General features: G+C 48.2%; 1 protein-coding gene across 3 annotated transcripts; it reads right to left on the minus strand.

Annotated features, from left to right (window-relative positions):
• Window positions 1-927: 927 nt before the first annotated feature.
• Window positions 928-22,634, minus strand: DCAF11 (DDB1 and CUL4 associated factor 11). 3 transcript variants are annotated; one of them, XM_076069707.1, is made up of 15 exons: window positions 22,018-22,631; window positions 18,461-18,585; window positions 16,719-16,837; window positions 16,213-16,277; window positions 13,553-13,653; window positions 11,956-12,102; window positions 11,450-11,504; window positions 10,791-10,859; window positions 8,332-8,389; window positions 8,057-8,149; window positions 7,382-7,474; window positions 6,732-6,887; window positions 6,332-6,491; window positions 5,016-5,122; window positions 928-2,251 (listed from the first exon to the last, which is right to left on the minus strand). In XM_076069707.1, exons 1-15 carry the CDS (start codon window positions 22,197-22,199, stop codon window positions 2,138-2,140), a joined length of 1,644 nt encoding a protein of 547 aa, XP_075925822.1. In that variant the 5' UTR covers window positions 22,200-22,631; the 3' UTR covers window positions 928-2,137. The 3 variants fall into 3 exon arrangements, with proteins under 3 accessions (XP_075925822.1, XP_032816343.2, XP_075925823.1); XM_032960452.2 differs by having other exon boundaries at window positions 6,332-6,484; window positions 6,734-6,887; window positions 22,018-22,627; XM_076069708.1 differs by lacking the exon at window positions 18,461-18,585 and having other exon boundaries at window positions 22,018-22,634.
• Between the last annotated feature and the right edge of the window lie 686 nt (window positions 22,635-23,320).

Raw genomic sequence — 23,320 nt, forward strand, 5'->3', positions numbered from 1 at the left:
TTTCATCGTTCGATCTCCCAGTAAGTTAAAGTTCTCTTAAGGGTGCGTTCTCCCTTGGCGATATCTCCCAACTGTAATGAAGTCTCGACCACCTCTCCTCGTGACACGTCTTGCCCAAGCCTCACGTCGTCTAACACTGCATTCATTTCGTATACAAAGGAGCAAAGTGGGTGTTCACGCAGCCAGCTCGCGTCACTGCCAAATTGCAAATCCCGGGTTCTAATTGCCCACATGGTTTGGAATTGGCCGACCAATCTCTAATAGTGAATAAGCATTAGGACAACCGAGTGACCCTTCCTTTAACCGTGACGTCGACATTGACCTTACAGAGCCACCAACAGTCAAGACGCCGCCAAAAATTATTAGTCGGGGTGACCTCATACCGGCGACTGGCAAAAGCCTCGAAATTCAAAGCCCTCGAAATTCAAAGCCCTCGGACAGATCGATTTCCCACCGCAACTATACAAACACAGGCTGCTCGAATTATCAGCCTATAGCTGTCCTACCGAGCTAATTTAGCGTGATTTGCACGACTCCATTCATGCGCACATTACTGACATCACCAAATACTTTGTGCGGATATGGGGGTGTGGGCAAGCGCGCTCCAAACCTCTTGACGAATTTCCATGGGGCGATGTCACTCGCCGAGGTGCGATTGTATAAACTTGCAAATGTATAAATAGAAAACAGACAAGGCCATGGGAGCCTGAAGCAGGGAAGGAAGACACCTCCAGTGCCGTCAGCCCACTCCGCAAGGCTGCCGAGAGCAACGCGTTGTGCGTGTCGGAAGTGCCGTGTGTTTATAGGTGGTGCACATCTCAGTCATCTTAACCCACACACCTGGAACCATACGGACAGTTTGAGCACGTCTTCTGCTACCCATGGCCTAAATTCTGTTTCGTATACAAGCAGACTCTCTGGGGGTAATTAACGAGTGAACGCCTTTAATTGGGACACGGGCCTCTGCAGTAGCCATCCTCACATGCATCTGTACAACAGGGTTCGCCTTATAATTACATACAATCAATAAAGGACCTCATTGAACCTGCCAGCTTCCTTGCACACAGACAATAAAAAGAGAGGTTAAACGAGACAAACAAAATGTCCCTCTTTCTCAACAGCACACGATGCGCCCCCCCCCCCTCCTCAAGGGTCACATTTCCAAGCACGAAACGGCAAACAGAAAATACAAAAGTGCAAAAATTTCCAGACGTGAATACGAGAAAAAGGATGGCTTTTTTGTACTTCCGGTGGCCGTTTTCGGCATTCAAAAAAATGTCTCCCGACTGTCTGTGAAAGAAACCATGCGAGACTAATAAAGCGATTGGAGATTGAAACAAGCTTGCAGTCCCCCCTCTGTCTGCGCGTGTCCATCCATCCGCATGTCCCTCCATCTGTCAGCCAGCACAGCACAGTCTGCATCCCCCTTTCAAACAATAAAATAACAAGCTGGTGTGTCCTCTTTAATTAAAGAATTAAGCTCACAGGGAAAGTCAGCCGCCGCGGTGGGGGGTGGGGGCAGTGCGTAGTGTGGGCGGGGGTAACAAACAAGATCGACGCAACCAGAGTCCTGCGAGAAAAACCTCCTGCCAAGAAGCTCCTCCACATTTCCAATGCCAAGTCTTTAAGTGCTCAACAACAACAAAAAAGCAAACCGACGACGAAATTAAACTCGGTTACATCTCTCTCCCTCCCTCCCTCCCGCCACCTCGCAATGAGAAGTCACCTCCCCCCACCCCCACCCCGTGACGAAGCATTCGTCAGACACGCCCCGGAGGACACCACGCGGGGTGACCGAAGCAAGTCTTGATCGACGTCCGGGACTCCTCGCCCACGAAGCCTGCAGCCCTCGTGAGCCCCTGAATCTGGGGGTCGCTTGTCTCAAACTGCCGATGGCGGAGGGGGGCGGGGCAGAAAGGAAGGGTGGGGGGCTTGTACGGGGGGGGGGGGGGGGGGGGGGAGGCGAGCGCCAGCTATCGCAGCCGCATCGCAGACTTGCGCCTGCGCCCCCCACGGGGCGGCTGCGAACCGCACGCCTGGCTCCTGTTGCCGGAATTCGCAAATTAAAAAAAACGCCGTCACGACCACCGTGGAAGGAGTCGCGCGGGTCGAGGGTCGTCGGGGCTGTCCAACGGGGTCAGGGCTTGGCCGCCGGTTTGCCGTCGCTGCTGCCCTGGAGGTCGGACGACGGGTCACCGCCCTCGTGGAATTCTCCCTGCTTGTACTGCCACAGGCCCAGCACGCCGTCCCACTGCACATGCACAAGACAAGGATCCCCCGTATAGCCTTCAACATACTTTTCAAGCAAGCGCTGTTAGAGACCACTTATGAAGGCCGGCACAGTACACCAAGGGGTGGGTTGCCAATATCACTCCCAAATGCCTTTATCTCCCCAGAGGTGATGTTCACACATAGCACCAGGTATTGATTTGAGGCCAAGTCAACCTTGGGGAGGCCCAGGACCGTTTAGGATAATCGACACTGCTGTTGGGCGTGAGTGGGAATCAAACTCGGGTCACTGGGTTTTTAGCGAAGCACATTAATCACTACGCTCAGGCTCCCCATATGCACAAGTACACGCATACACACATTTACACACACAAGGTGAGACATGTTGCTAGAAGAGATGATGTATGGCGGTCGAGAATAATTACAGTGGCAGCCAGAATGTCAGCCAAAAGAATGGAGAGAACACGCCCGATACGCTGAAGTCAGCTCATGTGCAGGAGCAAGACACGCTGTTGCATCGCATGAGTGGCATTCATCCAGTAGTGTAATGATCACGGCTGATAATGTAAAGTATTCCCTTAACTCCTGCAGCAACTGGAGAGACTGCATTCACTATGACGGGGAAATAACTATTGACGTTGGAAGCAAAGGTGTAAACCCAAAATCTTGATAATTCATTAAATCATTATATGCCTACTAACACTGTGGGTAGAAACATGGCAGTGGAACAAAATCCATTGTAGTGGTCGCCTGTCGTCCTACGTTTATGCTCCCAGCTTTGACCATCCCGCACTGACCAAAAATGGGGAAGTGTTGTCAGATATCCCCGACGACCGCACGGCACGAGGGGGGGGGCCCTTACTCAGCGGTGGCCTGACAAACGCACACAACGAATGGTCAAGATCACTTCATTCCTTGACATTTTAAGAGGAATTTTAAAGCAGAATTCAGCTCGAGAAGCTAACGCAGCCGAGGTACCACTTCTGCTTCACGGCGACCAGGACCCCACCCCCTTCCCCCCCTTGCCAGCTTCGAGCCCGATCCATCCATCTCATGAATCCGACCACCCTGCTTTGTCGAAATCTCGCGCACCAGACGCGTGCATCACAACCGCAAGCACAAGGGCGTGCACCCCGTAGAGTCCGACACCCCGGGGCAGTGCTCGTTACGCACACGGGCCAAACCCCAGCACGGCGCACGCGCAGACAGAACTGTTGCTATAAATGGAGGTTGCTCCGGGCAAGAAGCAGGCAGAGCGACTCGCAGCGTATCCTGACCACACCCCAACCCACGCCATTAATTCCCTCCAGACCTCCAACCCCTCTTTTGCTACTTAAAATAAAATATCGAACATTTTTATCCCAACTTTGCTATCAGCGTCACATCACAAGACGAGGTATCCATTCGGATCTCTCGCAGAGCAGTGTGACCCTTATGGCAAGACAACGGCCCACGGAAGTGAATACCACAGAACTACTTATGAGATTTCTTCAGGGGGTGCGGTAGAGGTGGGCGTGCACCGGGTAAAAAAGTGCCTGGGAAACCCCCAAGCCTAGTGCATTTCTGCAGGGCAATCGGCTTAGCCACACACACAATAATAGCATTTACACACACTTTGTGTGACACTATATTGGTAGTGGTGCATAAGCATGAATGACAAAAGCTTGAAGTATTCATCAACAACACTTTGTTTTATCAAGGAAAGCCTATCTGAGTCTTGAGACTTCATCATCAGGAGAATTCTACATTTAGGATGTTTGGCCAAGTCCACTGTAAGCGGTGGGTTTACGGACGGCAGAAAATCTAAACCAGGCCTGGAATTACCTCCACATCCCCCACTGCCATGTGATGTCCTGTCGTCGTTCGGTCTCACAACTCAACTCAAGAAACGATTACTTCTGTGTCTGGCTTGTGCCGCCATATTCGACCCACTAGCCGAATTTGAAGATTTGCATACATAGTGCACGGAATTTTCATTCGTCCTTAAAAGATGATTTTTTTCACATACTGCTCTATACATGTATCCAGATTGAAAGAACTGTTTTTAATCGATGAACTGATGTATGCTTACGAGGGGACAGCACTCACAAACCCAACCGCTGTGGTGCCGTCTCCTACCCCACCCCCTCGCAGCCCAGTGGGTTTGGGAGTTTCACAGATCTCTGTGTGATCCACCAACCTTGACTCACGGACGTGCGCCAACACCAAGAAAGGGCACCCTAAGGTGGACGCAGCCACTGTGAAGGAGGGGCTCGAGACTGGGTTCGACGCAGCTGCTTGATTAAAATGAGTCGTACAGCCCATTGACGCTCAGAGTGTGTATCTGGCATGGTGCGGCTAGAAGGTGTGGCCGACTGGTGCGGTGAAGTACGTGTAGCCAGATGGTGTCACCAGGCTGTGCTGTGAACAGGGTGGATTGGCCAGTGGTGTGATTCATCAGCTGGGATAGTCAGGTGTCACTGGGCAGTGTGCATGAGATCGCATCTCCTGATTTTGTCTGGTGGGTCTGGTGTGGCCCAGTCTGGTGAATAGATAGTATTGCTTGTACTGGTGCAGCCGTTTGAGTGTGTTTGCGCCGATATGGCCGGTGGTGTGGCCTGTAAAGGTTTGGCTGGTAAAGTTCGACTTGTCAGGTGTCACCGGGCAATGTGTCTGAGATGGTGTGGCCTCATTTTGTGTGGCTGGTGTGGTGTGTGTCCTTGTGTTGCGGATAGATAGTATTAATTGTAGAGGTGCGGTTGGTGGGAGTGCAACCATTCTGGCAGTGCCGGTGCGGTTGGCCTCACCGACGTACTGACGATCTTGCCGTCGTACGGGTGCCAGTGTACGTCGCGCACGCACGCGCGGTGCCCGTTGAGCCGCGCCACCACCTTCCCCGACAGCACCTCGTAGACTACACGCAGGCACAGACACGCCAAGTGCACACAGATGAGTGTGCACACACACACCCAATTCACTGTTCCAAGAGACCTGGAACACAAAGTTACACGAGGAGGGTATGCTTTGTCCATTTGTAATTAAATTCATTTTGGATTTTGCAGTGGCATGGGGTGAACTGAAAAAACTGTGAAGATAAAAATATATATAATTTACAGCCAGTTGTTAATCCACTCATAGAATTAACATCTTGCCACACTATAGATCATGGGGGTTGTTTGATCATACTGGTCAGTACAGACTGGTGAAGTGGAAGGTCCAGGACCAGTTCAAATATAACTTGCCACTGACGGGCCCAAATCGAACTCAGGTCGTCAGGTTCATGATGCAGTGCGTTAACCACTGCGCCACCACTCCCCCCAAAAAGATATCACAGGGTCTTTAACTTTTGCACTTTCATATCGGACATCTCACTTTGTTAATTTACTCTTAAAATTACTTACGTGGCAAACATATTTCTCTGAAGCAGAACGCAATTATACTCTTAGCATTGTCAAATGATGAAATGTTTAATTCAGTGACAATTTAAAGCGGTAGCATTCTTACATGCTTTCATCGGTGACCAGGCTGAGACCGTGACTAATGTTGGCCTCAGGCCAGTCATTGTTTGTCATGGAGATTTCTATTTTCCACGTTAAATCAACTCGGTACAACCATCGCAGTGGTCTCACCGGGCCACTAAGGCAATTTGTCTGCTCCTTAGATCCATTATTATTAGTGCTATTTATAGGAAGTTTTTTTTCCAGAGTATTGTTTATTTACCAATTACTGTTTGTTATTTCTTTTATATATATCAATGAAGCATATGTTCATTTTTTTTTTTACTTTTTTACACCGATTAATGAGACCAGCCAGATATAATTGGTCTAATAACTACAACTGAAGCATGTGCGTCAGTCTGAGCGGACACTTATGTGTGAACACATTCAATCGCCCGCTCGCTCCGCTAATCACTCGTGAACTTAGTTGCCGTGTGACCACGGGCCCACCAGCTCGCCGGCAACCCATCAACCCGTTTGGTCGTTTACCCATCTGATCGCTCACCCGACCGACCCATCTGCTCACTCACCCACCAGCCCACATGCTCAGCCATCCACTCAACTGCTCACCCACCCACTGGCCCACCAGCTCGCCCACCAGTCTGCTCGCTCACTCGCTCACTCACCCACGACCTTGCCGGTGGAGCAGCCCGTGTAGACGTATCGCTGTCCGGTGCTGAACTCCGGAGAGAAGCGGCAGCGGATGAGGGTGTGTAGCACGCCGTGACCGCGGTACGTCATGACCGACGTGTCACCGGGCAGCTTGTGTTTCTTTAGGGCTGCACCACCAACACCAAACAAAGAACCCCCCCCACCCCACCATATAGCCTTAAAAAAGACTGTTGGGGACAAGTGCTGTTAGCGAAGGCCGCCAAGGTACACGAGGTTGTGGGTGGCCAGCACCATGCTGCCTTTGTCTCACGAATGGGCAATGTTTACACATCGCACCAGGTGCAAGCGTGCAAACGCACAGACACAGTACACAGGAGATCGTTGTCTTTGCACGAGTGTGATAATGAGTTTCTTACCACGCTTGGGCACCTGCTGCCAGCGGTAGTCCCAGTTCTGCTGCGTGACCGCCTGCCTTGACGCCTCCAGCCCTTCCTTCGGCGAGAAGCGCCGCACGTCCCACAGCTTAATCGACTGGTCCTTGGAGTTGGAGATCAGGTAACGAGCGTCGCCCTGTCAACAACATACACACACGCGCATCCTATGTATAAATAGACCAGGCTTGGGAACCCTTTTCCTTAGCAAGGGCCGAATAGGATTTTAAAATACCTTTGGCTGGCCACACGTTAATGCAGGTCACCCACTGTAAGGGTCTCTTCCAGTGGCAGCAGTGACCGAGTGGGATATATTTGAAGTGTGTTGTTGCTAAGTCAACAGAAAATAAAAAATGCCAAACTTGAAAAACATTTTGGAATCCTCAAAGCCATAAAATTTTTCCCAGGGCAGTGACAAAAAACAGATTTAATCCGACGGTTCAGTTTAAGCAGTTGCTGGTGACATCAACTCGCTGCACTTGAGAATCTGGTTAACCAACAGGCGGATGAAACCTGGCCCTGAACCCGTGATCTCAGCAGTGCCGGCTCAGCGTCTCTGACATTGTATCAGGTGGTCGATCTTACTTCACCCAGTGAGCTCCCCTCCCCCACGCCCAGCATGCTGTCTCTCACCTTCGTGTCGATGAAGGTGACGCCATCGCGGTGTCCGGCTAGCACCCCCACGGGCTGTGGCGTGTCCTCGCGCAGTGTGCGCCGGTCCCACACCTGGGCAACGGGAGGGAGGGGATGGGGGAAGGAGAGGGCAACTCTTGTTCAACACCACCGTAATCGTTCATATTATATGAGAACAACTGGCTTCCCTGGCCGCCTCTGCTTTGACTTACAATGCTTTAAAGCCATCGTATTACGCTCTTGGGTAAGCATGCATGAAGATCGATCGGAAGGAAAGCTTACGGATGAACTGTTGAGATAAAGAGGGACATTGTCTCAACCCCACGAAGAAGGAAGCAAGGTGTTATAGGCCGCTGCCGACATTAGTCGGGAAAGGAAAGTCAGGAAGGCGAGCATTTTATGCTTCTGTAGCTCCCTGAAACACAATCGCAAAACATTGGCCTACATCAGACACCAGCAGTAGCCGGCAACGCTGTAAAAATGAAGGAGAACTGGAACTGATCATTTAAGTTAGAATAAGAAGCTCCAAGTACACGGTGTGAAATGTCGGACAACGTGCCAAACATCACGCGGTGCAACCCGTAAAAACACGTCGGAGAACTACAAGAGCAGGAACAAGATCGCGAACACGATCGCGAACACGATCGTGAGCGCGGCGCGGCGCCGGCTCCACACCTTGCAGAGGGCGTCGTCGCCACCGGAGAAGAGGATCTGGGAGCTGGCATCGGCAAACGCCACCGTGTTCACGTCGTCTTCGTGAGCGTCGATCTGCAAGCGTGCACGTCGACACGGGGAGAGGTCAATCCGCCGCCTTCATCACAGTGCGCGGAGCCCCGCTCTCGCCCACCACAGGTGGAATGATCGTCCTCGTCTGCCGGGCAGCTCGAGCGGTCGCGTGTGCGTGCGCGTGGCCGACAATTCACGCCCCTTGCCCGCTCGCAATGTCACACCTTGAGCGTGCGCTGGTTCCTCTCGCGGTCGAAGACGTAGAGGCAGCCATCGTTGGCCCTGACGCACACGCACGTATAGGCACACAGACCACGTAAATTCACACTCGCACACACACAAGCATAATAGCCAATGCAAGAGCGCACGTGGGTAAGTATACAAAACACAAGGACACAGGTACGGGTAGGAACACACCTGTATAAGCACATATGAAAAAAGACTCGTAAACAACACTGCCTCAAAACAGACATATATAAAGGTAACGTTTTGGGCAATGTCCTTTCTCATGTGCTATAAAGAAGGGCCCGTGTCCATATTATTGGCATTATACACATGTGGCGATATGATCCAACAAAAACTATTATTAATAATAACATTGATCACAAATTCCCGTGTGTGAAATCATTAAGTCGTATGTACGCAAGTGAAATGAGGGAGTGAGTCAGTGATGCACACCTCCCTTGTCAACTACACAACACAAGGTAGTATGGTTAGTGACTTTAAACAATTATACGACTGTGAGTCATTAAAACAAATATATATCGTTAGCATATCCTTGCCGTTGGCAGATCTATTATTTTATTGTTTCCCTTCTATGTGACTTTACCAAAAGAACCAAGAATATAGATCTAAAGCTGTTGTAAATTTTACAGCAGAGACAAAAATGCACAGGTCAATAAACATCCTGATGACATACTGAAAACATTAATAATCGGCGGCCAAATACACAGATTTTTGTGATGTGGTACAGATGAGAGAGTCAGTGAGAGACTGACGCATGTGCAAACATCACGTTTCATAAAATACGAGCACTGGAAAGAAGTCACTTGGCACAAAAACCAACACGACACCCAGGCCCCCTCTACAACTGAACGAGACTGAGCAAAGCCACGAAAGGAATCGACGCCCGGATTAAAAACGACCACAGCTGCTTACGACGCCACAATGTCTAGAATTCAACGTGGCCGGACTTGCCTCGACTCTGTGACGGAGCACTATGTGGAATTGGCTTCAACAAAACCGTGGCTGAAAATTTTACGACAGGTGAGATTCAAACTTTCTTTGTGTTTCATTTAAGAGATACGTTCTTTATTTCTGCCAATTATAATGTTCCGATTATTTAGTTAGTGTCCTGTAATGAGACGAAGGAATCACCATTTGTAATTCCTGCAAAGAGCACCATGCGCCAGAGGATGAACGTGGAAGGTGACAATCGCGGAACGACTTCTGGAGTCATTTCAGATGGTTTTCAATACAATGGGCACACTGTCCTCTTTATACACTCCGCATTGAGTGTTTGTGACAAATCAATCAGACTGACATTTTTAATTATTCAAGTTGGAACAGTAAGTCTCATAAAGTGAAAAATTTACTTTCATCAATATGCCAGAGATATTTTTTGTACAGTTATTGGTGACCAGGCTGACACCATTAACTTGCTAAACTTGAGATGTGGTTTAATCAATGGGCATTTCAAATCAAGATTAAAAGCCAGGATCTCAGCAGTTCCGGCAGCACAGTGATCTATTAGCCCCAAGTCACACTGTCAGAAACGCGAATATTAATAAAAAGGCCGAAAATACTATCACCTTGGTGATCTTCTCTACGGTTTGTGATGGATACGCCAATACAATCAAGCCACAACATGTGAAGCTGCCCAAGTCTGCAAAATTTGTAGAATTGATGATATTGATGTAGTTTATATTTAGTTCTTTCACATCGGTTTATTGTTTGATAGTTGGGTAGTTGCAGTTCTTTAGCGTCAATATACTAAATGCCTCTGTTGATATGTAAACTCTGACTTTAACATAGCTACTTCCGTGACCAGTTATATGCTAATTCCTCACATTAACATCATGCTAATCTCCCAGTTACATGCTAATTTCTGACTTTAACATCCTGCTAATCTCTCACATTAACATAGCTACTTCTATGCTAAATTATTCTGTTGATATGTAAACTCCTTTGTAAAGGTGCTCTGCTCCTCCCACCCAGCTTAAAATACGCTGCCCAAGCTTAGCGGTGTTCATTGGAGCGCTGTCTTTCCGACAGTTCTGTTTCTTCACCTGAAGACGGATGCTTGTGTTGTGGCCGAAACGTCGTGACAATTTTATTTTATGTTTTATTTTTATTCTTTTATTATTTCCCTTCTATGTGACTTTACCGAAAGAACCAAGAAGATGTGTAGCATTTCTGTAGACGTGGAGCGATCTAACCCCACAGCCAAACAATTTTGTTGTCACAATTTGGTGTCGCGATTCGATTGAAGAATTGATTTCCTGTCACGTTCGCACCATGTCATTTGTATTGACTGTACATTTTTCCCGGCGAGTTTGTACAGTTTTTTTTCTCTAGCTCCATTAGCTAAAGTTCAAGGTTCGACGATCATTAGCGCAACTTGTAAAGAATACATTTCGACGAGCACCTCCCGAACCTCTTCGTGTCACGTGGCGCGACTCACCCGCCAAGCACCTCGCGGCTGTCAAGCGACACGGTGAGCGAGAAGACGCAGAATCGCCGCTCGTCTGGGCTGCGGTGGACAAACACGCGCATTACACTACCGACAGCACGTCCGCTTTGCTTTTCAGCTTTTGTGAAGAGAATAGTACCATAGCCCTAAACCTGTATCCCTAACCCCAAACCTACCTGTGCAATTTTTATCACTTTACAGTTAAGGATGAGAGCAGTTCATATTCTTAGCTCTTTCGGTAAAGTCACGTTGAAGGGAAACAATAAAATAATAAAATATATATAACAAATATATAAAACAATATTGTTATATATTATTATTTTATTGTTTCCCTTCAACGTGACTTTACCGAAAGAGCTAAGAATTACTGCAGTCACGAAAGCTTAAAATCAAAATGAGAGCAGTTATGCATTAGCTCTGTCACGCCCATCTCTCTTCTTCTGTCCATCTGTCCTTGTGCCCTGCTGCCCGTCCACATTTCATTTCGATCGTCCATTTATCTTGCCGTCCGTCCATTTATCTTGCCGTCCGTCCAACCGTTGGCTGCCAGCGGAGGCCACGCCACTGCACTTCCGCCAAAGTCACAAGCGGGCCGAGGCGTTTCCCGGGGCGGTGATGTTGGGTTTGGCGAAATTTTAGCCGAGACTCACTTGAGATCAAGCGCCGTGTGGGTCTCGTGCTCGCCGTAGATGTTGCACACGTGAACTGCGGGGAAGTAGAGGGTGGCGGCGCAAAGAACCGGCGATCACACGCGTACATGCAAGCACGCACCTATCCAGTGAAACGCAGCAACGATAAGACGCTGTCAGAAAATAGTTCAGCCACGGCGGCTAATTACTGTCAATACCATAACCTGCGTATGCAGTGGTTAGCACACTGTTCTATTAACCTGGCAACCTGATTTGCATTACCACGCCACTGGCGTACAGTTTTGTAATTATATGGTCTGAACTCCCCCCTTCACCAATCCCGCACTGATCAATGTGGTGAAGCATGGTCAGATAACCTTCAATGGGTTGGCGATAAAAAATGTTTCAAGCCCCATATTGCCCAATTACTACCTAGTTAGTGCCCCATTAGCATCTCATGAGTGTCCCGTGCCCCGTCAGCATCTTGTGAGTGCCTCTCGAGTTCCCTGTTAGTCCCCCGGACTCACTGTAGTCGGACCAGCTGGAGTAGAGGAAGTGCGTGCCGTCGGGCGTGAAGGCCGTGTCCAGCACGCTCCAGCCGACGTCCCGGGCCTTCACCGTCTTGAACTTCTTGAAGCCACCCTTGCGCGCGTCGAACAGACGCACGTTCTGGTCTGATGGAGCAAGTGCACGCGGATCAGTGATGCATGTACACAGACACATGCGCACACGCTCACATGCAAAATACACGTGCATGGATGCATACATACATACATATGTACAAAACACAAGCGTGGGTGCATACGACCACATAACAATCGTCATTTTCCAAGAAGAGAAGGTAATGTCAACACAATTCTTGTGGTAGGGTCAGTGCACTTCGAGGTATACATAACATGTACGCACACAACATACGCACACTTTATGTGCAGACCATTCAACACGCATATGCACGCACAAAACAAAGGCACATGCATAAAAGTAGATAACACTCGTTATCACAATGCACGTATGGAGCACACACAAAACATGTATCCAAACAAAACATGCACACACACTTACCCAAAACTAGGAACCCCCACACACTGTAATTTATGACAAATGCATCAAGAGGGAAAAGTGTGGCAGGCTGGTACAAAGCAATACATTTTGCTTTCACCGAATTCACGTATAACAGATGTGCCACCCATCGCTACCTCTCAACTACTTCATTCACCTATCTGCACCATTACATTCATATGTACCGTTGTTGACTCTTTGTAAAGCGCCTTCGTTAAGGCGCTATAGAAAGACCGATACGAAAAAAATATTATTCATGAACAATGAGAAAAAGTTTCAATTTAAACCTATCGTGACTGCAGGGATTCATATTCTTGGTTCTTTCGGTAAAGTCACGTAGAAGGGAAATAATAAAACAATAAAAATAACATATTAAAGTCTTGTTTTCCTTCTACGTGACTTTACCGAAAGAACCAAGAATATGAATCCCTGCAGTCACGAAAGCTTTAAATACAAATATAATATATCACGTTTAATTTTTATATTTTTATATTATTATTTACCTTCTACGTGACTTTACCGAAAGAACCAAGAATAGAAAAATTAAAAAAAGCTATAAAAACAGAATAAGAGTGCAGGTTGGATAACCACAAGTTTCAAACATCACGCAAAAACGTGTAAAAAGTACATCTGATTATTGTTGGCATTAGCCAGGCCAATGTGCCCTACAGTGTGGATGTAGGGACTACTGTGCTGACGAGCCCCAATGAGGACTAATCCAGTCCAGTGGCCTTCACTGCATAACTGCTGCTGTCAGTCGGTTATGTTTCCTGCAATTTATTTTGATGGTGAATAGTGTACTGCTTCAGAAACTGCTGATGGTTTTCACATAATGCACAAAGAACGTGTGCTTTTTACAGATTTTTTGCGTTATACTGCAAAAAGGTGCGATTGTGACTATAGGATCACCCTCCCATGCCTTGTATGTCACGCGACACCACCATGCTGCACGTGTAATTGACACGGCCTTCTTTTGGAACCGCAGACTCAAGAATCAACGATGTGGCTGCACATATAAGTTTGAGTGCTTGACTCATTCCCCACACCGCCAGCCCGCTCACCCACCCTGGCAAGCGGACATGAAGATGGAGCCATCTTGGGAGAACACTCCACAGAACGCTTTCTGGGTGAAGTGCGCCGCCTGTGTCATCTGGTTGGGCAGGAAGCTGAGGGGTAGGCGGAGGGGAGATGGGAGCCAGGAGACAGGGGGCGGTGATGCGAGTCGGGGATAGGGTGGAGAGTTAAGAGGTGTCGGGCGAGCCGCTCAAACGGCGTGCGCCACGCGGTTTGTCAGCAAACCGCACGCAGCACGCACATGAACACGTACACTCAACACCGACACACAAAAGCACTGATGTGAACCCCCATTTGTCAAGCCACTTTGGGCGAGGGCCTCCCTCACCCACGTGCGGATCCTGGGGTTTATTTGGCCACCTTTCATCATCATGTTCGTTGGTGCGAGTTGAAGGCAGGGAGCATAGACGTTAGAGCATTGTATAGTACAATAATGGATTTCTGATGCACTGCCCACTGCTGACAACGCAGCAGCCTACAACACCCATTATATGCACGGTGATTCCCCATCCAAGCACTATCCAGGCTAGGCTTTCTGAGATCTGACGAGATTGGGCATTTTCTGGGTGAATTGGCCATATGCCCATAGTACAATTGCAATGTAATTGTAGAAGACAAAAAAACACGTATAATGCACGGGCGAGACGCAGACACCACACAACGCATATCAGAAACAAGTGCTCGCACGCCCCCTGCCTGTTACGAGTGCCAGACGCCACAAGCTGCGTGGATTCAAAAAGTGGTCGCTTCGCTCGAGATCAGTGTTTTCCACCAGTGGTCTGCGACAGTCCTCCAGGTGGTGGAAATGCAGGTTGATCAGAAAATAAAGACACATTTTATACATTTTGTGTCAGACAATAATATTTTACTCATAATCAATAAATAAAAATGAAGTTAGCTAAATTGCCCTGATTAAACTATCCTAACCCTAAGAGCTATGCCTCCCCTATATACATATATATAAAAACCTTATTTCTGCGTTTAAGAAAAACATTGTTCCGGTAATATGAATAATTTTGTATTTCTGGTATTTAGAGATAAGTGAATGCGTTATGCCACCAGGGGTGGGGAGCTGGCTGGTCCGCGGGTCAAACAAGTTTGAGAAACACTGCTAGATGAAAGCCATCCATGATGTTGACTCCCTGTTCCTGTTCAGACTTTAATTTTATTTCAACTGCTAAGACCCACTGAGCAAAGCAGCTTTTTTACAAGGACAACTAGTTCAAGTCATCCAGGCTCAAGGCCTTCGTCTTCTCCTCTGCTTATATCTGCCTGATCTACCCCCCCCCCCACCCCCCGCTGTCTGTGTCTTTAGAGAATATGCCCACTGTTTTCAAACATTTAGATGCCGTATAAAAATTAATTGTATTGGAACACAAAGCCACCAGATTATAATCGAACTTCAGTGCTCACCATAACCCTATAATATTAATATAATGCACTTCAGTATTCCATGAAAGCCTCAATGAACCTTGACAACTTTTCAAGTCGAAACTGCAACATTTGGATATTTGGACAATCCCAGATGGTCTCTCATCCAAGTACTAACAAGTTCAAGCGGTCACCACGGACATTGGCGCTGATGTCACCGCACCTCGGCCATCGACTCCTTTATTTTGCCAGAACTCGCAACTTTTGGCACAGCTGACATCCGACCTCCAAGGTCGGCTCTTACATTATCAACGCCAGCATCCATAACCGCAGCGTGTGCCAGCGCTAATAATTTCCACACCCTACAGAGAGCCACTCTCCTGACCTGCGTATTATTAACTTGGGCGTAAAGTGCAGACCGGCCCTGCCACATTTTAACTATGGTTATTTCACCAAGGGCCAACTACAAATGCATTACGTATCATATTGCTATTACTGTATGAAAAACAAACACGGCATTGTATCGTATTACCGGCAAAATTCAGCACGCTGCATGAACAATATGATCGTCTCTTAAGACGATCTTGGATGTGAGGTGTAATGTGCTGCCATCGGTTGCAGAGTCAAGGAGAACAGACGCTTCTGGCCACTGGAGTACAGGTGCACGCACAGAATGGTAGGAATTTTTTGACTGGATCGGGTAAGCAATGTGAGGGTTTCTAATAGGATAGTTTTTAAACGTGAGGAGAAAGATGCTCCGACAGCCATTAAGAAGCCCAATCCACCTAGCCGCATTTGATAGATAGATCTTCAGAATTAAATTATGGACAGACAGAAGTACCAACGTTGACATGACGATCAGCAGCGGCAAAGAAGCTTAACTCCTTTATACATATTCTTGGTTCTTTCGGAAAAGTCACGTTGAAGGGAAACAATAAAATAATAAAATATATAAAACAATAAAAATTCTCACGACGTTTCGACTGCAACACATGCAGTCATCATCAGGTGTGAAAACCAACGACAAGAACATTTGAAAGAAGTGGCGGTTTGTATTTATTTATTTTTAAACGTTAGCACCACGGATAGCGATTTGACAGTTTGTTTAGATGGACGAGTCCATCTATGTTCGGAAAAGAGGAGAGCAACAACGGAGAGGGCGATCAAAATCAGTGACAACGCAGGACAACAGTAAACACGCAAATGGCTTTACACAGATGCCCTCAAGACAGGTACTGACCTCCCCCTGAACCGCAACCTCTGACCCCTGGACCCCTCACCTGGTGGTGATGTGTGAGCACTCCCCCTGGGAGAAGGCACTGCTGCGACACATCCCGCGCTCCCTCTGCCACGACAGAGCAATGGGAAACGCGGTTAACGGCGGCGGTTTACCAGTTAGTAGCAATGATTATCGGTTAGCAGCACAAGTTAGTCTAATTTTATTTAGTTAGTGGCAGTGGTTGCTATGGCTGTAGGTTGTGGCGGTAATCAGCAGTTATTCGGAGTGCTTAGTGGACAGCAGCAGTGGTTTGTGGCAGTTGTTTAGTGGTTGTATTAACAATGTATGTATGTTAGACTACATTGGTGCATGACAACATTAAGCAGTTCGTGGTAATGATAACTTGTTGGATAGCAGGAAGCCGGGTGTGCATGCAGGAGTGGGGGCTGACGTCGATATGGGCTGTTGAGCAGATAGATGGTGATGTGTGAAAGCCAGAGTGCAGAGGCTGGTGTGCGGGCTACTGTGCTGGCCGGAAAAAAGTGTGCAGGCTGCAGTCATGCTCACCTTGTGGAGTAGGTGTGTGAGACCCCTGATTGGACGGCCTCCCAGGCCGCCTGTGGCCAGCAAGATCTGCTGCTGAATCTCACTGCAATCCAGCTCCTTGGTGTCTGGGTTTTGGTCAACTGCAGCCCAAACAAAGAGCAGCAACAAATAGACAGGAGTCAGTGCAGCGCGATCACCAAAACCGGGGCTCTGTAAGAGTCTCAGAACATGAGGTTGAATCTGTGGCCGAAATCCATTTTTTCCTGGATGTGCAGCAGTGCATCTGATGCAGTGAGATGCATGGTGTTGGAAGGACAGGGAGTGAGATGAAAAACTAAACCCATTGCAGGATGACTCAACCCAAACCACATAACACTGCACTTATTTTATACACAAAGTACCCAGGTTATGTGTCTTGGGCAGTCCAACGGGAGGTTGAAGTTCCTTTAATGACAAAAAAAACTTTAAAAGATGGATTCGAACCATGGACCTCGGCACTAAGCGGTGAATGTGCGACCATTACTAAGGCTGGCGTGGAAGTGATACGGCTCTAATTTTCCCGACTGTGAATTTAAAGTGTTTTTTTTTCGTAAAAAATACCGACGTTTCAAACTTGCGTCAGACAGACCAGGATACACGGCCTAGGTACCTATCGAGAATAGAAGTGGCAATTGTTTTCTGGGGTAAAGCTTCTCTTTACTAAAGATGTCGGTTCACGGCCATAGGGATAAAGACCTTGGTGACCAGGAGCATCCAATCATAGGTCTGATTATTATACAAACCAATGCAACAATTAATGTTAATTCTAAAGCTCACGATACACATCGAATTGCGCACATAACAAGTGACTTAAAAAAATGATCTGTCTATTTGTAATGTATGTGTAGTGACATATGATGTCACTACTGTGTCGGGACTGTACGAGCGTAGTGACATATGACGTCACTACTGTGTTGGGTCTGTACGGGTACTGTAGGCGGGGTGTCACTGAGGTCGCGTCAGGCCGTGACACTCTGCATGAACCCGACAGGGAACGTGACCGGACGAAGGGGGGCTAGGGGCCCCAGAGGGGAGCTTGGCGGTCACGTGGTAAGGGGCCCGGACCTTCCCAAAGGATCGGGAAGGGGGGCGTGGCCGGGGCGGGGCCAGCCACGCCGCAGCAGGAAAAAGCGGGGTGTGAAGAAAGAGCGGGGTTGTTCGACCCCGGGAATGAAGACGCCATCAGCGGTCCTCGAGTCTCCGATCTTCATCCGTGACCAGGCAGCCTGTTAACCTGCCTTGGTCACGTTATATAGTATTCCCCTGAGTGTTAGTTAAATTAGGAATGGTGGTCACCACCTTATGTCGTGTTCAAGTTGTTTGTTTCGTTGCCTCCAAGTTGAGTGTGCGCCTCAATTGAACCCATTACATATGTGGCCGAAGATGAAATGATCAAGTATATTCATGAAATGTCAGATTTCAAAAGCTAAGCAGATTTGAGTCTGGATAGTACTTGGATGGGGTGATGCCGCTCAGGTTGTCGTAGGCTGCTGCAGCAGCTGTAAGTCGTGGGTAGCAAAGGTCTGTCCAACAAAATCGATTGTTGTATACCAGATTCCAGGTCTATTTTTGAATTACATTACAAAGAGGAGTTTGAGTGGCACTTGGGCGCTTGTCATGTGACAAGGGAGGGCATTACGTTACTAGGGGGGTTATTGCAATATCAGGGAGTTTACCACTTTACCAGGGAGGGTATCATGTTACCATGGCATTTATAGCATTACCAGGGGGATTATAGCGGTCTCCCAGTCTCCCGTCCCAGCCACTGTCGCTGTCTTCATCCGACTCGGAGAAGTTGCTAACCAGGTGCAGCCCTGTGCCGGCATTGCGGATGAGCCGCACCTGGCCTCTACACGCACAACACACACACACGATGATCTTATACACAGTAGACAAGTGCTGTTAGAAGGCACCTACTAAGACCAGTACGGCAAACGAGAGAGGGGGAGGTGTGGCCGCAACCACGGGGTCAAGCACGCCTGTGCTGAGGTTGATTACACAATGCACCAGGCATTCATTTTAAGCCCGAGTTGACCTAGAAGAGACCCAGGACCGGTTCAGACACTACTCGCCACTGATGGTAGACATGGCCAAGAATTAAACTCAGGTCGCCGGAGTGCAGATAAACAACCGGCCCACATCTCACATGCACACGCGCACTCGTACTAATCAGTCACTCCATATAGTATTATAGACTGTAGGGTCATGTGCACTTAGCAAACATACTGAACTAAGTTTAATTTAATGTTTAACCAGGTGAAAACGCAAGAGACCGTGATGAGTCTCATTTGCAAGAGTTATCTTGGGCATCAGTCTACCAGAAGGGGGGGGGGGGGGGCAATGATTACAATGTGTCTCAAGTCAGTAATTCGTGGGCAATTCTAGAATTAAGCAAGTTTGGTCACTTACGCCGCCGGCACACAATGCAAATGACGTCAGGGGATCTTTAAGGTCCACTATAAACAAACTGTTATTGCACCCACGTTAATAATCAAGGCGGCCGCTAGATTCGAACCACTAACCTCTGCATCAAACGGCGAATGCGCTAACACTGGAACATTATTTGGGTCATTGCTAAGGCCGGGAAACAAGTAGGTGGTGTGGCCAGAACCGCAATGTTTACAAACCACACAGGGTAGTTGTTTAGAGTTGATATAGAGGTCAAGGACAGGCTCAGATGTCACTCTCCTCTGCTGTCGTCATCTGAACTCAGGTTGCAAAGATTGTAGCGCAGTGTGCCGCCTTCAGCACCACTGCTTTACACAAAGCACATGCAGTTTCACATGCACGCGTACATATACAAGCATATATACAAGCACACACAGGCACACAAAGTAGTTGTTAACAAGAATTTACTAAGGGCAGCATGGCACATCGAGGCACAGTGGGGGTGATGTGGCCAGAACCACGAATTTCTGGCCACCTTTGTCTCCATAGTTTTGATGTTGATCACACACTCCACCAGGTTCTTATTTTAAGGTTGACTTGACCAAGGAATGGCCCAGAAGTGGTGGAGATAACTTGCCACCCTTGTGCATCATATCCAAGAACAAAAATCACGTCACAGGGATCATAGCGGAGTGCATGAACCACTACACCAGAGTTTAATAAACATGCATCCACATAAAAAAGACAAATATCCCCCACTGTAGCAAAATAAGTCATGTAGACAGTGCTGTTAGGAAGCACCTATTAAGGCTGGCATGGCGCATTAAGGGGCGGTGTGGCAAATACCATGCCCACCAGTCTTTACCTCCGAGTTTGAATAGCTGTCAAGTATGCGTGGATTTTCTTCAGGAACCCTGGCTTCCTTCCACAAGAAAACAATTGCAGTGCTTTAAAATAACAAGTCACCGAATGAAAGCGAGTCTTCGGCCACGCTGAGCTTTTCCTGGATGAAAAGAATAATCTTACAATCCCCCGGTTGTCTAATTGGTCGAGACTGTGAATTAATTTGCCTCTCGTTCAGGAGCTAGGTGGATTGCTCGATTCCTTCATCGCGAGACCAGGAGAGACGGTGGGAGATGGTGGCGGCTTGGCGAGGCGTTCATCCTGCACAGGATAGATTATGGCAACAATTCGGCCCTCACCCCCAAAATATTGCGTTGATTAACTTTCACATTTCAGGCTTGGGATTCAATTCTTGCTTTGCTTAAATTGTATTGCTTCTAGGTTTGTTTGCCGGTTTGTAACATTTTGTTCACTCCCCCGGCCTCAACGTAAAATTACTGATAATTTTGAAAAAAATTAATACACTTTTGCGTACATTTTATCCTGAGATTAAGAATCGATATTAATCACTCAATTGCAACATGTCTGATGAGTAATTCCACAATATAAAAAAGGATAAGAATGGCAGTGATATTAATACAGTACAACACTAAGAAGACAGGAATGATCATCTTTCCCAACACAGCTCCAAGTGGAATGTCAGCAGGATGATGCTAAGTTAAGAAAATTATTTGCTTTGTCACTATTCTACTGCAACAATAGTGGGAAGAGCTGATTAAGGTTGGTGTGACGTAGGGCTCAGGGGTTTAATGTCATAGGTTGAGTTTAGGCTTAAGATTTTGGGAAATCGATTAGGGGGGTTGGGTTAAGGTCGGACTTGTGTTAAGTTTATGGTTGCAATTAGGAATTGGGTTATGATTATGGTTAGGTCTAAGACTAGGTGTTTGGTTATAGTTAGAGCTTGCATTCGGAGCAATATTAGGGGTGAGGTTTAAGGTTTGGATTCAGACTTGAGTCAGTGTTATGGTTTCAGTTATGGGTAGAATGTGAGTTTTCGATCATGCATATTGGGCCTTTGGCCAGGACCACAGTTTCAGAATCAGCGTTACACTCATAGCTGCCTCCACCCACCCAATTTGGCATTATCTTCTATTTTTGTTGTGATGCCATTCCATTATTATTCCTCTAGATTCCTACTCCGATAAGAATCTGGCACAGACCGCATGCCAACTCTGACCCATGGAATAACGCAAGGCTCACATGACCCCCCTCTACCCAACGAGACTGCCACCCCATCACGTCACAGCCAGAGGTTTCGTAACTACTAAAGACACTTGTTAGACAAAACAAAGGAAGTCATGGGCCGGGACATTTGTTGATTTGTTTTTTTGAGGCCCTCTCTCCCCGCCGTTACATCGAGGCCTCACAAACGTTCAGATATTCTCAAGTCACAACCCACGCTCCCTCCGAAACCTGGGTTTATCTTACATGAAACATGTTTGTTACTTGTTTTAACACGGTACCATATTTCAGAACCAAGGGCACGCGAAGTCAAACAGAGGCGTTCGCATGCGGGCGAGGCCATAGAAAACCACGCACTCGAAATACCAACGACTTAAAGGGGAAAAAAATAGTCGACCCAGGAAACCTGACCATTTAAAAAAGAAATCCAGGCCTAGGAATTCTTGGGCGAGACTAATGACGGAATGGCAGCCAAAGGCACGAGAATTCCCCCCGAGAAGGACCCCCATAGCGGGTGACTGGCCAAGCTGGTGCGGTGGAGAGAGATGGATGGTCGCATCGCATTGACCGTAATGGGATGGCAACGACGTGAGGGTGGTGGGGGGGGGCCCTTCGTCCACAAGTAGACAGACCGTGCCTCGCGATGATCGCAAGTACCGTGTTTACACACGGTCAGCGGTAAGTGAAACAAGGCAGGTGAGGAAAGATAAACGAAGAAGTGAACAGCACTTATAGCGGCTTTTTAAGCCTGCAACACAGCTGTACACGTGGAAGGGTCGGCGGATCACAGAAGGACGGGCGAGGCCACCTGTGCAGCAGGAAAGCAAGTATCTGCGCCAAATCCACGTCCTCATCTCCTTCCTCGCTGCTGTCCACCTCCCTGACGACTCCTCCTCCTCCACCACCCGCTCCTCCTCCGGTCACTGCTCGCTCCGGCTGGTCGCCTCCATCGGCCTCGGCGGACATGGTCCTCGATGTTCGAGATCCCATCACAGGTCGGTGTAGCCGAGCATGGCGGCCCCACGCAGACGGCGAGGCCCCGCGGGCCGCGCGGAAAGGGCCGGCGAGAGGACCGAGTGTCGTGTTGAGACCGCTTAGGGGTGGCCGGGTTAGAGACCGATGAGAACCAGAAGGAAGACGAGTGAGCGGGGAACGCCGGATTAGAAGCACCGGCCAGCGGCCATTGAGCAACCCCCCCCCAACCCCCCACTGAGATAGGGTAAACAAGGCGGACAAGTCCAACTCAACCACGGGGGGTGGGGAGTAGCGAAGTACCTAGATGCCAAACGAGGGATATATTTACGGTTGCATCGGCAAAACTGATTTTAAAAATGTTTTAATAATTTTGCAGAGCGGCGGATATGTAACGTTTGTTTGTGAAAGTAGAAATTTGGCGTGGTTGTGAAATCGATGTGCACCCCTTGACCCCGTGTGATGGAATGGTAGAGTCCCGCCACCGCCAGTGAAGATGGGGAGGCGCTCTACGGAATTGACGTAACCCGGGCGGAAGTCGCCTCCCGTGTCGAGGCCGCGGTGCCACTACGGAGGTTTTACCTCCGACAAAAGTAGAACAAAGCCTCTGGAAAGCCGCACTTGCTTCAGAGGAAGAGGCCACGGCTACCGTGGCGGGGGGGGGTCCGGCTTACTGCAAATCGTCATCGCCATCACGATCCATGGGCAGAGTTGCCCGTGGGTTGTTTACTGCACTTTTCCTCTGCCTTGCGTTCAATATGCTCAAGTAGTGCCACATATTTCATCAAATATTTTTGGAAGAACACATGAATGCACTTACAGTTTAGGCCAAACGCTTGCATCGTATCAAGACCAAACGTTTTGGTTGAGCCCGTAACTTTGGGTGGCCACTCAAAGCTGCATGAACCAAGTGATGAAGGTTGTGATGATGACGCAGCTCATGGTGGTGTGATGGTGGCAGCAGCAATCAGCAGCAGCCTTAGACGAGAGGCGAAAACGGTCATCTGTTCATGGCTCATCTTGGCAAGAAGACATTCTCTTGACTTGGGTTGCCACTTGTCCGGGTTTGAAGTGCAACGTCGAGAAATTCGAAATGTGTTCAGGCGACAGTAATAAACAATCCCAGATGCCATATTGTC

The sequence above is a fragment of the Petromyzon marinus genome, chromosome 25 (genome assembly GCF_048934315.1).
Source record: "Petromyzon marinus isolate PM22_M1 ecotype Great Lakes invasive population chromosome 25, UKy_Petmar_22M1.pri1.0, whole genome shotgun sequence".
Classification (NCBI taxonomy): domain Eukaryota; kingdom Metazoa; phylum Chordata; class Hyperoartia; order Petromyzontiformes; family Petromyzontidae; genus Petromyzon; species Petromyzon marinus.

Bases quoted from the DNA above. Each gene is read 5' to 3' on its own strand.
- DCAF11 (XM_076069707.1), bottom strand. From the start codon at position 22,199: ATGGGATCTCGAACATCGAGGACCATGTCCGCCGAGGCCGATGGAGGC. The intron at 8,390-10,790 runs GTGAGTCGCGCC...CGTGTGCGTCAG, and splicing joins AGCCGCGAGGTGCTTGGCGG to GGCCAACGATGGCTGCCTCT. The intron at 8,150-8,331 runs GTGTGACATTGC...GCACGCTTGCAG, and splicing joins GGAACCAGCGCACGCTCAAG to ATCGACGCTCACGAAGACGA.